The sequence below is a fragment of the Myiozetetes cayanensis genome, unplaced genomic scaffold (genome assembly GCF_022539395.1).
Source record: "Myiozetetes cayanensis isolate MyiCay16 unplaced genomic scaffold, myiCay2020 scf1, whole genome shotgun sequence".
NCBI lineage: Eukaryota > Metazoa > Chordata > Aves > Passeriformes > Tyrannidae > Myiozetetes > Myiozetetes cayanensis.
Genome location: NW_026086604.1, coordinates 15,043,434 through 15,057,388, shown reverse-complemented (window position 1 = coordinate 15,057,388; position 13,955 = coordinate 15,043,434). Strand labels below are relative to the sequence as shown.

The 13,955-nt window shown below is 35.9% G+C and overlaps 1 protein-coding gene across 6 annotated transcripts in view; it reads right to left on the bottom strand.

Annotated features, from left to right (window-relative positions):
- CSMD3 (CUB and Sushi multiple domains 3) overlaps positions 1-13,955 on the bottom strand; it is a 605,611-nt gene that overhangs the window by 105,037 nt on the left and 486,619 nt on the right. For all 6 annotated transcript variants that reach the window (XM_050305446.1, XM_050305454.1, XM_050305462.1 and 3 more), the window contains 5 exons: positions 12,034-12,158; positions 6,275-6,371; positions 5,212-5,316; positions 2,455-2,573; positions 379-448 (listed from right to left, as the gene is read on the bottom strand). In XM_050305446.1, coding sequence (XP_050161403.1) covers positions 379-448; positions 2,455-2,573; positions 5,212-5,316; positions 6,275-6,371; positions 12,034-12,158 — 516 coding nt within the window. The remainder of the gene's footprint in view (positions 1-378; positions 449-2,454; positions 2,574-5,211; positions 5,317-6,274; positions 6,372-12,033; positions 12,159-13,955) is intronic.

The window sequence follows — 13,955 nt, the reverse complement described above, 5'->3', positions numbered from 1 at the left end:
AATAGCCATCACTTTTCTGGGGAAATGAGTCCTAAATAAATTACCTATGTTTTTGAGGTCTCTGGAGGTCTCAATCCTGATAATGAATTGATGATAGATTCTCTCTAAACATATAGAATCATATCATAGAACAGTTTGGATTGAAAGGGACAAAATACTTCTTTATTTTCCTACTTGGGCATTTCAGAAAAGATTTGCCAATATAAGTTTGAGATAACCTTTGAAAACCTTTAGATTAATTTGACCATTTTCACATTTAATTAAGTTATTCCAGTTGTCTCTATTCATGTATGCCCCTATACATGTATGTATTATTTTTGTGTTCTCTGGCTTTCTCATTCTGGCACATTTAAGAAACATTATGTAAACTGAACATACCTAAACATATTGGAATTGGATAATTCCATCTTCTTACTGGTCCAGGCATACAAGTGATATGTGAATGTCCCTAAAATGACACAATATGTGCTAATTCATATAAAAATTATGCAGCATACAGCACAATATTAATATCGCAACAAAAATAATGTATCATTTAATACATCATGAAAATATATAAAACCAAAAGTATAACAATAATTGTACACTGTGAGTTGTATCATACCTTCAATACAACAGAGAAAACTGTGACTGTAAGTCCACTAGATAATTGAGTCTATGCCATTTACATTATTTCTAAAAGTATAGCAATATCCAGCTGGCATCTGTTTACACTTCAGTATACACCAAAGGTCTGGAAACTAAAAGTCTATCTGAAGCAATATTTACACAGTGTTGATTTGCATTATTTGTTGAATATGAGAAAAAGACACAAACTATATAAATTATACTGTGCTGACTTTACATCGTAAATTCATAATAGGGACACCCTCTGTTGTTCATCAGCCTCATATAATTGTAATTGTCTTCCAGCAACAGCAAAAAATCCCTAGAAAATCTTAAAGAGAAAACTGCCCTTGGGATATCTTCCACCACCATATAGTCACACTGTACAAGCCAGAAAAACAATATGTAGGTAAGAAGCTTTACATGGGTGTTTGCACAGTCTATTTTCTTTATTTCACCCATTTACTGTGGCTTATCTGCTCACAAACTTGTATTTAAGTGTGGAATTAAAGCAGAGAAGAAAAGAAAATCCATCAGGTTGTTCCCAAGAATGACCAGTTAAAATCAGGCAACATAAGTAAATTTCAATAGTCATTATCAGAGTTTCAATCACAGAACATTTATTTCAGTTATTCTTGGAATGCTAGAAATCTGCAAGCATGACTAGGAATTCTATCTTGAAGGGCCAACTGGGATACAGGTTCCAAATCCAAAAGAAATCTGGAAGCAGACACGTCTATTTAGCTTCTATCACTATACATAAACTGCAGTTTAAGGTTTTTTTGTCAAAAAATATAATTCAATTTCTATTTTTGGTGCAGTACATATGAACTCAGCATTTAGGTCTTCAGAGAATTATGTAAAATATATATTTGAAATTAATAGCATTTTTAAAACTTAGTTGTCTGACACTCATCAGCGTGTTACAGGTGAGACTGATATTCATGAAGAAAGACGGGAAGTTAACTTATCCTTTTGCTGTTTTGCTTCAAAGGCAGCAATAACTCCATCAGTGGTTAATCATGTGCTGTTATATACAAATTATTTTCCCCCTTTTGAAAACTTCTCTCTTTGCTATGCATAGGTAATATGATTATTTTCTCTCTTTTAGTCTCTCAAAGAGCTAGATGAAGGGGAAACTGTAGAATCTGCAGTCACACGAGTTTTTTTGGGGAATGCCTCAAGAGAAAACAATACTCAGTTTTGGATCTGATTCTACGGAGTAACTGTATATATTTTAGAAAATATTTTCCAGATCTGTCCTACAGGCAGACATATTCCTACTGGTGATTTACAATCACTGCATTGCCCCTGGTCACAACTTTTGCTCATACAAGGACAGCACATTTGTTTGGCAAAAATACACCCCTATTTGATGAGTTTTTTGGATAAAAAACCTCAAGATATTACCAAAAGAAAATAATTGACATTATCTGATTCTCTAAGAAAAACAATTTTTTCACTTTGTTCTTATTCCAACTTTTTAATTTTTTTCTTTTCTGTCCTGTGCATAGACAACTGTTGTTAATTGTTCATAAAGTGATTAAACCTATTTTGCCAACACTTTATGGTTCAGCTATGAGTATCAAAGATGACAACAATACTAGATAATAACTTATAATCACTAATTCAGAGGAAGCAAAAAGCCATACATTTCTGATGGAGTTTATATATGTATATTTGGATAGTTGCTAATTTAATACCTAGCAGAAAAGCCTACCAGTCCTGCAAACTTATCATGTGTTTACAATTCACTAAGAGTTCATTGTTGGTTTTATACTGACAAACCCAAACGTACCCATATTAAAGAACTAAAAGGTGCCGTTTGAAATTGGAAACCTGTCTTACCTGAAGAGAATAACCCTGATCACACTGGAAGGACACCACATCTCCAACCATGTATCTATCTCCAATTTTGATTCCACTGCTTGGGGTCTGCGGTTCAGGACAAGAATCCAAACCTATAGCTGAGAAAAGCAGAGAAGTTTAAACATTACAAGGAACATAAAATGTGGGTGTAGATTCACATAGAACTCAGTTCTATATATGTGTATATATATTCTATCTATGTGTATATAAGCACATTGTATTGATAAGTTTTCGGGAGCTTTTAGGTACTGGCAGTTGTCTGTGGACTAGTAAGTGGCATGTTATTTTGGAAAATTGTTATATAAGGAGAAAAAAAGCACGCTCCTGGAAAAGCTGGAAGCCCATGGCTTGGACAGATGCACTCTCCACTGGCTTGATGACTGGGCCCAGACAGTGATGGTGGAGAATGTTGCATCCAGTTGTTCACAATCTAGTGGTGTCCCCCAGGGATTGGTGTTGGGCCCAGCTCTGTTTAATATGTTTATTGATGATGTGGATGAGGGGATCAAGTGTACCATTAACAAATTTGCAGATGACACCAAGCTAGGGGGAGTGTTGATCTGCTGGAAGGCAGGAGGGCTCTTTAGAGGGACCTGGACAAGCTGGACAGATGTTTGATTCCAATGGGATGAGGTTCAACAAGGCCAAGTGCCAGGTCCTGCACTTTGGACACAACAACCCCCTGCAGCGCTACAGGCTGGGCACAGAGTGGCTGGAGAGCAGCCAGGCAGAAAGGGATCTGGGGGTTCTAATCAACAGGAAGCTGAACATGAACCAGCAGTGTGCCCAAGTGGCCAAGAGGGACAATGGTATCCTGGCCTGTATCAGGAACAGTGTGGCCAGAAGGACTAGAGCAGTGATCCTTCCCCTGTACTCAGGGCTGGTGAGCCACACCTGGAGTGCTGTGTCCAGTTCTGGGCCCCTCAATTTAAGAAGGAAGCTGAGGTGCTGGAGCACATCCAGAGAAGAGCAACAAGGCTGGTGAAGGGACTCAAGCACAAGTCCTATGAGGAGAGGCTGAGGGAGCTGGAGTTGTTCAGCCTGGAGAAGAGAAGGCTCGGGGGAGATCTTGTCACTCTCTACAACTCCCTGAAAGGAGGTTGTAGCCAGGTTGGGGTCAGTCACTTCTCCCAGGCAACCAGTAACAGGACAAGAGGGCACAATCTAAGGCTGTGACAGTGGGGGTTTAGTCATTAGGAAGAATTTCCTTACAGAGAGAGTGATTTGGCATTGGAATGGGCTGCCCATGGAGGTAGTGGATTCGTCATCCCTGGAGGTATTTAAACAGAGACCAGATGCTGCACATAGTGCCATGGTCTAGTAGACAAGGTGGTGTTAGGCCAATGGTTGGTCTCAATGATCTCAGAGGTCTTTTCCAACCTAGTTGATTCTGTGATTCTGTGTAATTCTGTGAAAAGTTACTTATCATTTATCTTGTAAAATAGCATATTTCACTGGCTAATTTGGTATCTACTGAGGATCATCAATATTATTTCCTGAATCAGAAATTTTTAGCATATATTTTGGGTGTAAACATTTACACAGAAAACATTACTTTTGTATAGATTCATACACATACACCTCTGTATAAATCCATACATATATTTGGCTATTTTTCTCAGCATGGTCCAATACTACAAATAGAATACTGTGAATTTTTGGGGTTTTTTGAGGTGAAAATTGTATACAAGTAATACACTACACACATTATTTAGACATGTAGGAATACAAAGATGCATTTTCACTTTCACTAGATTTGGTCTCATTTTATTTCATTTTCATAACTTCCTGCTTTTTTTTCCCAACCTGAAGTTGTAAGTAGCTGAGAGAGTACCTGCATTTCAAGAAAATGGCAGGATAATTCTACCTATAATTAATGTTTAGTTATAGACAAGTGATCAGGTAGCAATTTAGCAAGGCTGTGTTCTCCAACTGGCTAATCAGACAAGCAGAGCATGTGATTTGCATACGGTAAAACTGACAAGAAACAACCGTGACACAATTATGCAGATCAGACACCAGAACCAATATAAGCAGAGGGAACTGCACAGCTGGGAAGGAAAAATAAAACAACAACAACAACAACAAAAACACTAAACCCACAAATCTGCAGCAAAGTTATATTTATAATTACAGCCTTTTCCACTAGTGAGGTACTCAGCAATAATAAAAAACATATGAAATAATTCTGTTTGCTCACCAAGCTGCAGGCATTTTGCAGTTAGTTGAGAAGCACAGCTGCTATTTTCAGTTTATTCATTCTCTCATTTTTACCAAGTGAGTAGTATTTGTGTACTACACATACATATTGTATAGTACATATGTTATTGTATTAAGCATAATTTGTAGATTTTGGCAAGGAGGGGTGTGGGGCTGCAGGGGTGGCATCTGCGGGAAGAGACCAGGGCTGCACTGGACACAGTGGTTTAGGATTGTCAGTTGAGCATTATCTGCATTTACTCTTGTCTAATGTAGATTCAGAAAAGCTTTTCAGACCGCAAAAACAACTTAAGGATGAAAGCAAGACAAACTAAACTTCACAGTCCTCACAGTACAAGTTTCAGGCCTGAATTCTCTCACTTGGAATTAAATGACGACTTTACTAATGACTTTGAAATAACAATATGTAGCTCATTTTGTGCAATAGGACTAAATATTCCTCTTTCATATAGTTTAGATAAAACTGATGTTTGGAATCAGCAAGCACTCTTTATTAATTGAATATTTCTGAATTACCTGTATACTCAAGGTGAAATCCAGCAGCTGAAACACTTATATCAGACTGAAAATTTAGGTACAGGTTATTTGATGTACTGTTTAGAAGTGGAGGTATGGTTGTTCCTGAAAAGAGAATTCAAAACATTGAAATGCACAGGAACTGAAATAAATACATGCATAAGTGTCTGTGTGTGTGTGTGTGTGTGTGTGTATAAAGAGTGAAGAGAGAGGGGGGAAAAGAGGTGGGAGAGAATGGAAGGGAGAGAGATAGGTCACATAACCAATTCCACAACATTTTTTCATCATGGATGCTATCAAATACCTGTCCCTATAAAACTTTTTTACATTTTCAGTGCATCACAATACCAGAGACATGAACTTTAGACAATCAAAGTCTATTATAAATTTATATTACATGCTTTTATCCACAAAAGGAGAAATATTCACCAGAGTTTTCTTAAAAGCAAAAGTAAATCGTGAAACTGGAATAATTTTAAACATAAGAGTCACATATATCAAGCAGCTCTGAAAATATGTTGTAGGACTGTTCTTAGAAATGTGAATATTTATTTGTGTTTCAGCAAAAGACAAGATAATATTATTGTCTCTGATCTCATACCACAGACATGTATGAAGAATAATGAAGAAAAACAGAAGAAAATAAGAAAAAGTAAGGCAAACAGAACTGCCTACTTTATCTAAAAAAAAAAAAAGATAAACAATGCATCCTTTTGTCATGTAACATTTCAAGAGAAAACTGCTTTTAAGGTTTGTATTTCTGGACCCTGTTGTATAACTGGGAAAAAAATAGGATTAACAGATATCTAGTGTGGGAATGTTATTTCCTTTCTAACATTTTCAAATATTTATAACATTGTGAAAGTCTGCTAATTGATGACTGATTAAAACAGAAATATTACCTATAGTGAATTACAGGAGAAACAAACACACTGTGCTTGTGCATGCTCACACTCACACACACACACACACAGAGTCTCTCTCACAAGAACCAGAAAGAGCTGTGTGTTTACAATAAAGAGTTGAATCTGTGAACCACTTATTGTAAAATCTTCTCAGTCACCTGAATAACTTCCAAGCCTTGGAGCGTTGTTGTCAGCACCGTCATAAAAATCTAAGGAATCCCAGTTGTGTTCTGTGGCAAAACTCACCACTTGCACCTATGAAGAAAAATGTGAGGTAAAGAACATAAACTTCCCCTCTGTATTCAAGCTCAAAGAAGACTCTAAATTGTAGCCTCTGTTGCTTTCAGTCATGAAAAGTTGTCTTACTCTTATCAAAGAGAATGGAAAATCACCATTAAGTGAATAAAAAGAGAACTTTCTTTTTTTTATTAGATTGCCAATTCAAACTTTAAATCCCATGACAACCACATATTACCTCTGACAAGAGTCAGATGACTGTGAAAATCATATGGGTTTAGAATATGATTTCCTTGTTTGGAGGACTTTGAGAAGAACACAAAACATGATATTTTCAATTCCTGCACTTTTTTTTGTCTCTCTCTAGTTTATCCAGGACTAGATGAGTCCTATAGTGATGCATGCTTCTTCATCTATATTGCTTTCTTCCTCTATATTATTCAATTCTGCCTCCAGGTAAGAGCAACCTGCTGTATTTGGTTACCTTCTTCATTGAATCATCCCCTGAGGAGGAGTAGTCACTAGAATGCTACAAAGAAAAGGCAAAATAATCACTTTATTTCTTCCAGCTGTGTATAGGGTGATAGACCAATTTAAGGCCACAGTGACTGTTCTCAGTGGTTATGGAAATACGCCAGCACCTGGGCAAGACTTCTCAGCAACAGACTGATAGGATCAAGGAAGGATGGAATGGTATGGAGATGGCATGGCCTTTCTTCACAAGCATCCGACTTGATGGGAACTCAGGAACTCATAGGCCTATGTCATCTGTCCATCACCCCAAAAATTAGTTTATTGACTACAGTCACTCAAACTGCCTAAGAAAAGAAAAGTATAAAAAGAGATTGGACATGAGCAAAATTGGGGGAGAAGTTCCATCATTTCTGTGAGGGTAACTGATGAGCTGCCTTTTCTCTTTCCATTCCTCAGGACACTGTGGGGTGATCATTTTCATATTTTACTTTGCTTTCACCTTTACTAATTGTACTTTGCTTCCTTATATCTTGCCTTATACACGTTTTATCTTTACCTTATAGACTAATTGTACTTGTGCTTTTTTTGCTTTCCTCTTTACCCTTACTTTGATATTTGACCTTTACCTTACAGATACTAATTTTACCTTGCCTTACTAATTTTACCTTGCCCCACACGTTGTAGACTACGGTGCTTTATTGCCTTAGATCTCGTACTCTGACTCGTACATGGTTTGCCCTTAAGTGTGTATAGTCTTGGTCTTAGTTAAAGTGTGTGCTAGTGAGAAGCAGTAATATTAGTTCCTTTTTGCTTTGTGTTAGTGAGTGTAGATTTTTTCCTAGTCTTTGTAAATTGGTCTGTCGTGGAGGGAGGTTGCTTGAGTTTTATATTGAGGTGTTATAGTGATCTACTGCTTCTTAGGACTTGTATTGGTTTTGGAGTGCACGCTTCTGGTTTGAGGTTTTGTTAGTTAAGTGGAATTTTGCAGTTAAACATTATCACCAATGACATGAACCCTCTAAGTTGTCACAGATTTATATGAATAAAAGTTATTTCATGAGCTGCTAAGAGTTAGTTGGGGTTTTCTTTATATTCTTTTTTATGCTAGCAGGTTTGTTGACAGTGAAATAACTCATAGGAGAAACTTGCTGAGAAGGTTCTCCATTGCTATTAAGAGCAGTCTCTGTAAATAGGGTATCAAAAGTCCTGTTCATCTCAGTGAATCTTTCAAGTGAAGGGTCTCTCCCTAAGGAGACACTGACTGACTGTTTTCCTGCTTTAAAGGCTTTGAACTCCTGGGAGGGGGACACTAATAGACAAAAAATATATATTAATACAGGTGGGAAAAAAATCCTTCATTTTTGCTCCTTTTCACATGACAAGGTGTCAACATGCTTCCTCTCACAAGGACATGCAAAGTGGTAAAACTCCAAGAAGGAGTATATATTTGTTCTCATATAGTGAAATTATACCTCACAAAGTAGAGAAATGCCAGGTTCCTGTTCTGGAGGGGAAAGAGTCTGGTGGTTTTTATTTGTTTTAGTGAAACAGTTTACTGGAAAGCTTTTAAAGAGTGGCAGAAGCATGATGAAACCTCAGTCACCCTTCGTCGTTAAGTTAGAAAATTATGTTTCTTCTGCATCAATTATTCTTCCGTTTTTTTCTTTTTTTTTCCAAAATGGAATAGCTTCAGTGGAAGATACAAGCAGCAGTTCCAGTAAAACTAAGTAATGAAGTTATTTTTCTATGTCAAATGTATGACTTGGACCTTCTTCTACATAAAAGGAATGTTTAATTTGGCCACCTATTTACTGGATGGAGGCCTTAAATACTGTCCTTTTTTGTAGGAATTGGTCATATACTATGGGCAAAGGATTTTTTTTTTTTTAAGTGAAGTATTGGAGAGGCCCTGACTGCTGGCATGTTTCAGATACTTGGAGGATGTCCACTGTGTCTGGTCTCCCAGAAAACTTTGAGACTTGCCTGGTTCACTTACAATGAAACTTATGGGTGTTGTCTCTGTCAGAACATTTCTGAGGAGGTACAGAATGGGGATCACAGGCACATAGGAAACCTTCAAAACAAATTTCAAATTATCTGGCATTTAGGTGTTCTCAGAGACAAATTGATGTTAACTGTATTTTTATATTCATCATAAAACACCTAATTCAAAACATTTATTTTAGTGAAACTGAAGCTAGTTGCCCTACCTAGCAGTTGCCTTAACATGCAGTCAATAAATAGGCAGACATTTCTTCAGGCAGTGATTGCAGTCAGAATCTGTATTAGATGTTTTGAATTATCTACTCAAAGTGACTTTCTGTCCTAACCTTAAAAGAAACTATGGTTGAATTAATTTCCTGATATAAGGTATTTAAGTTGTATGCCCAAAGGGAAGCTTTTGGTGCACACTTTATTTTTATCTAAATATACTTTTAAATGTCTACTTTTTGATATGGGACAGTTCAACATTTACATCTGATCATAATATTTCAACAAATTCAACAAAGTAATCATACAAACAGAGAGCTTTTTCACCTAAACACTCTAAAATTCCATATCCACATTTCACAGAAGAATATGTTTTAGAGCTTTATTATTTTATCTCCTTTATAGATGAGAAAAGGTCTTTGTTACTTGAAGGAAATAATATTACTCAGTAAAAATGTCCAGATATTTTACGCATTTACATAAAACAAAAGCATTATCTATCACAGTATCTTGAATATCTGCACTTGCATGCATTCTCAGATTGGACAAAATCAGTCACCCAAGTTTTCAAATGTGGCCTCAAGTAACTGATTTTGACAGTAAAAATTACATTTTCATATATGTATATCCATTTTTTTTCTTTCCCAAGCAGTAAAAAACCCAAACCCAAAACAATTCTGTTGTCATTTTTTGTTATTAGTAGATAGAAAGCAAAGCTCAGTTGTGAAAAGTAACACAGTAAAATTGATAAGATGACTTCTGATGCATATTCAGTCTTACTGACCCTGTATCAGCTTTATTCAGTTTATTGTATCAGGTTCATTATCTTTCTGACACCTATTCCTGACATTCAGACAGTATTGGAAGGATCAAACATCAGTGTCACACTTCAGCCCTGCTTCAGTAACAGTGTTAAACATTCTACAGATTCAACTACAATAATACAGGTACGGCCAAGAAACTACCCTGTTGTCACTACATTTACACAAGTATAAAAGAATTACTTCTTCAGTAACTGATAATAGAAATGAAGGAATTTGCTAATTTGTAAAAAAAAACTTGAGAGAACTAGAACAAATGGAAACATTAAATATATATATTTTTTTAATTATGACTCTGAAGCAAAAGAGACATAATTAAAAATACTTATACTTACTTACTTAAAGTTAAAATACATACTTAAAGTTAGTAATTTAATCACCTAGTGCAGTCTGTGATAAAAGATAAGCACTTCCAAAAAGCAACATTGATAGCCATAGTCAGGATGCTAAATTAATGACTAATTTAAATCCTCTAAACTATCCTCCTAGTATAAGACATACACAGAATAAATTATCCTAACTGTCTGCTATTCTAGTCAACTGCTTAAATCAGTGTTCCTCAAAATCAATCTCAAAACTGATTTAGGTTATTAAATATGGATATTGGACATTAATGGACATTGGTAGCTTTGAAACTTAAACTCTTAAATGTTATCATGCATAGACTTGGGTTGTATTTGTGATGATTTCTGGGGTTTTTTTCCATATTTTTGTATTTTTTTAAAAGTTTTTATTAAACTTTTTTTTAGTTATTTAAAACAAAAATATTTAGATTTTTCTGAATGCTTGTGAAGTGGCAAAGTATAAACTCAAATTATTTTTGCAACTTTTCTTGACACAGCAGAATACCTTAAAAGCTCTGTGATGTAATTTATTAAAAAGCTTTAATAAACTATCAACAGTGGTTTTCCCGATTTTCATTATTAAATCTTTACCTCCAGAAACTGAGTTCTTTATTTATTTGTTAGCTACATCCCGTGGTTTAGGAATGATAATCCCAAATTTAGTACTCCCACTAAAAAGACCACAAGCTGCTCCACTCCATCCCCTCATAGAGGAGACACAAAAAGTAGAGATCATGGGTTGATTTAAGAACAATTTACTGTAAACAGCAATGAGATAAGAAAAGGAACAGTAACATTAACAATATTAATAACAAAAGTACACAAAAGAGAGAGTGATTCACATGCAAAAATGCTCACTGAGAACCTTTGTGAGAATGAACAAAGGCGAAGGAGTTCTCTACTCCATCATATTTTTTTGACCAGAAGTCCGGCCCTTCTTCTCAGGGGCCAGAGTCCCTTCCCCTGTTCTGAGCAATGATGTGACGTGCTATCCAATAACCTCCTAGTCATACCCACAGATCCAGCCTCCACTCCCTCATAGTTACTGCAAAAAATTAACTCTGTCTTGACCAAAACCAGGACACTACAATGGTTATATTTTGAACTGAGGAGAGGTATGTTGCTATCAAGGTTTTTTGAATAGTATTTTGTAGGAATTTGTTCAGATAATTCTTAAAAGTCCTAATTTATTAAACTCAGCTGCCTTTCCAATAAGCAGATTTCTGTCCGTTTCTTTAATCAACTCTTTAGAGTGAGATAAGCATGACTTAGCTTAATGGACACCATCCTACTATGTGTTCAATGAAGTTCTTAGTCTACTCAAGTAAAGAGAATTCTGACACTCTTAAAGGATCAATTCCCATCTCATGTTGAAAAACACTGAAGCATCTTTAAATCACAATGAACTTCCATAAACATATAGTAAATGGCAGAGTTTCTTGGAAAACATATATAACTTGTTCAAAGAAGCAGCTTACTTAATTTCACTCTGTTAAGGGAGATATATAAATTTTGGGAGAGCAAAAAAGAATTCATAGGAAGGCTCTCTATTTCCTTTGGCTTACAAGGACTCACTGATTTGTTGAAAGAACACGTTTTAAAGCTATGGTGATTGTCTTCTAAGTAAAAAGTTACAAGTGCATCCTTTAACATTTTTAAAAATCTTTTAACTTTTAATCATTGTGTAAACAAAAGGATGTGCAATAAAGTCCATTTTAAGAATCATTAAAGACATTGAAAAATTTATGAATAAATTATCTTTTCATCCTTGTTCATCAGGAAAAACAGTTCTAATTATGATGATAACAAGCAAATAGCAAGTATACTCACTTGAATCCCAGCTCCCTCTAGTACTGTGATCTTCCACACACAATTCAGATTGTTGTCATAAGGCTCAGGGTAACCAGGAGACAAAATGGTCCCTTTGCGCTTTGTTAAAATACCACCACAGGGCACTGAAAGGAAATGCATAAGGCAAGAAAAGAAGCATGAAGCTTCAGAAGTGAGAAAAGTTATTATAAAAAATTATCCCATGTTCAGTTACCATGGCTGAAAACCTTTTAAATTGATGCTGCATTAAAAAATTATATTGGCCTCAGGAAAATAAAACTTTATACCTCAAAAACCTTCTTGACAAATAAAGAATAAGGGAAAATTAGAATTATATCAGTTTCCTATCCTACCTGATGGAATCATACTTATATCCCCCTTATTTATCTGACCTTTAACAAAGTGAAATCCATTCCATTGTGTCCTAGTAGTCTTAAAAAACATAAAGCATTTTTAGGGGTCAATAATGAAGTTTGAACATTTCTGTATTGTATTTGTATAAAAGATTAAAGTGACACAAAAAAGGTAATGTTCTTTCTTAGTATTGCTACTTTGTTGTCTAAATAATTGATTACACCAGTCTCAACTCCTTGACTGTTCCCTGCTTGTGTGAGTTATTCTCTTACAGACTGTGGATCTATTGCATCATTAAAGAATTTGCAAAATCCTTGCAAGAATGCATTCATCACATCCATGTCCATGGATTAATGGAAGTGTTATGCATGAAACAGGACAGACATATTAAGTAGCATGAAGTTTCTCTTGTTCAGCTTGAATGCATCTTGTCTAGATCATTAGATGCTCTAACAGGGACAAAGGATATTAAGCTTAATCTGCATGCAGATATTCTGTTGGTATTTTAGAAGCTGAAGGAAAAGATTGATGAGATGGTTTATCAAATCCATTAGAAGCTAATGTATCACTTCTGTGCAACACTACTAAATTCTGAAGGGATTTCAGGAGCTGCAAATGTGAGAATTTAGAAAATGGAAGAACACATCTTAATAATAAATATTGTAGGTACATTTTGTGTGGCATATAATTGATAGAATCTGTTTGGAACTACATGGATAAATTAAAGGCTAGTGTCATTTTAAGTGTTAAAAAAGTTACTCATAAAAGGATTGAACAGACAGAATGATTGATGTCAGGCTGTACCTCAAGTCCTGTGTTCAGTTCTGTGCCACTCACTGCAAGAAAGACATTGAGATGCTGGAGTGAGTCCAGAGAAGGGCAACAAAGCTGGTGAAGGCTCTAGAGAGTAGGTCCTATGAGGAGCAGCTGAGAGATCTGAGGTTGTTTAGTCTAGAGAAAAGGAGGCCTAGGGAGACTTATCCCTCTCTAAAACTACCAGGAAAGAGGTTGAAGCAAGATGAGTGCCTGCTTCTTCTCCCATGCAACAAATGACAGTACAAGAGGAAATGGTTTCAAGCTGTGCCAGGGGAGGTTTGGGTCGAACATCAAGAAGAGTTTTTTCATGGAAGGGGTGGCTAAGCATTGAAACGGGCTGCTCAGGGAGGTTATGGAGTCACCATCTCAGGAAGTGTTCAAGAAATTAACAGACATGGCACTTAGTACTATGATCTAGTTGTCATGGTGGTGTCTGGCAAAGGTTAAACTCAATGACCTTGGAGGTCTTTTCTGACTTTCACGATTCTACGATTTGATGATTTTATGTCTATTATATGTAAGGAAATATCAAAATATTCACGAGAATTAAGGCAACTTAATATGGTCATGTCTACCTCTTCAATTAATAAACTGATTTAGTTCAACGCAATTTTCACCTCATATGTATTTTATCACCTCTACTGCCACAGGGATTCTCATACAGAAGGTGGTCTGTAACCCTTCCTAGTCCAACTTGCTTAGAGACAGATGGCTTTCTCTTCCATAGACTAAATCATGTGTTAAAATATCAA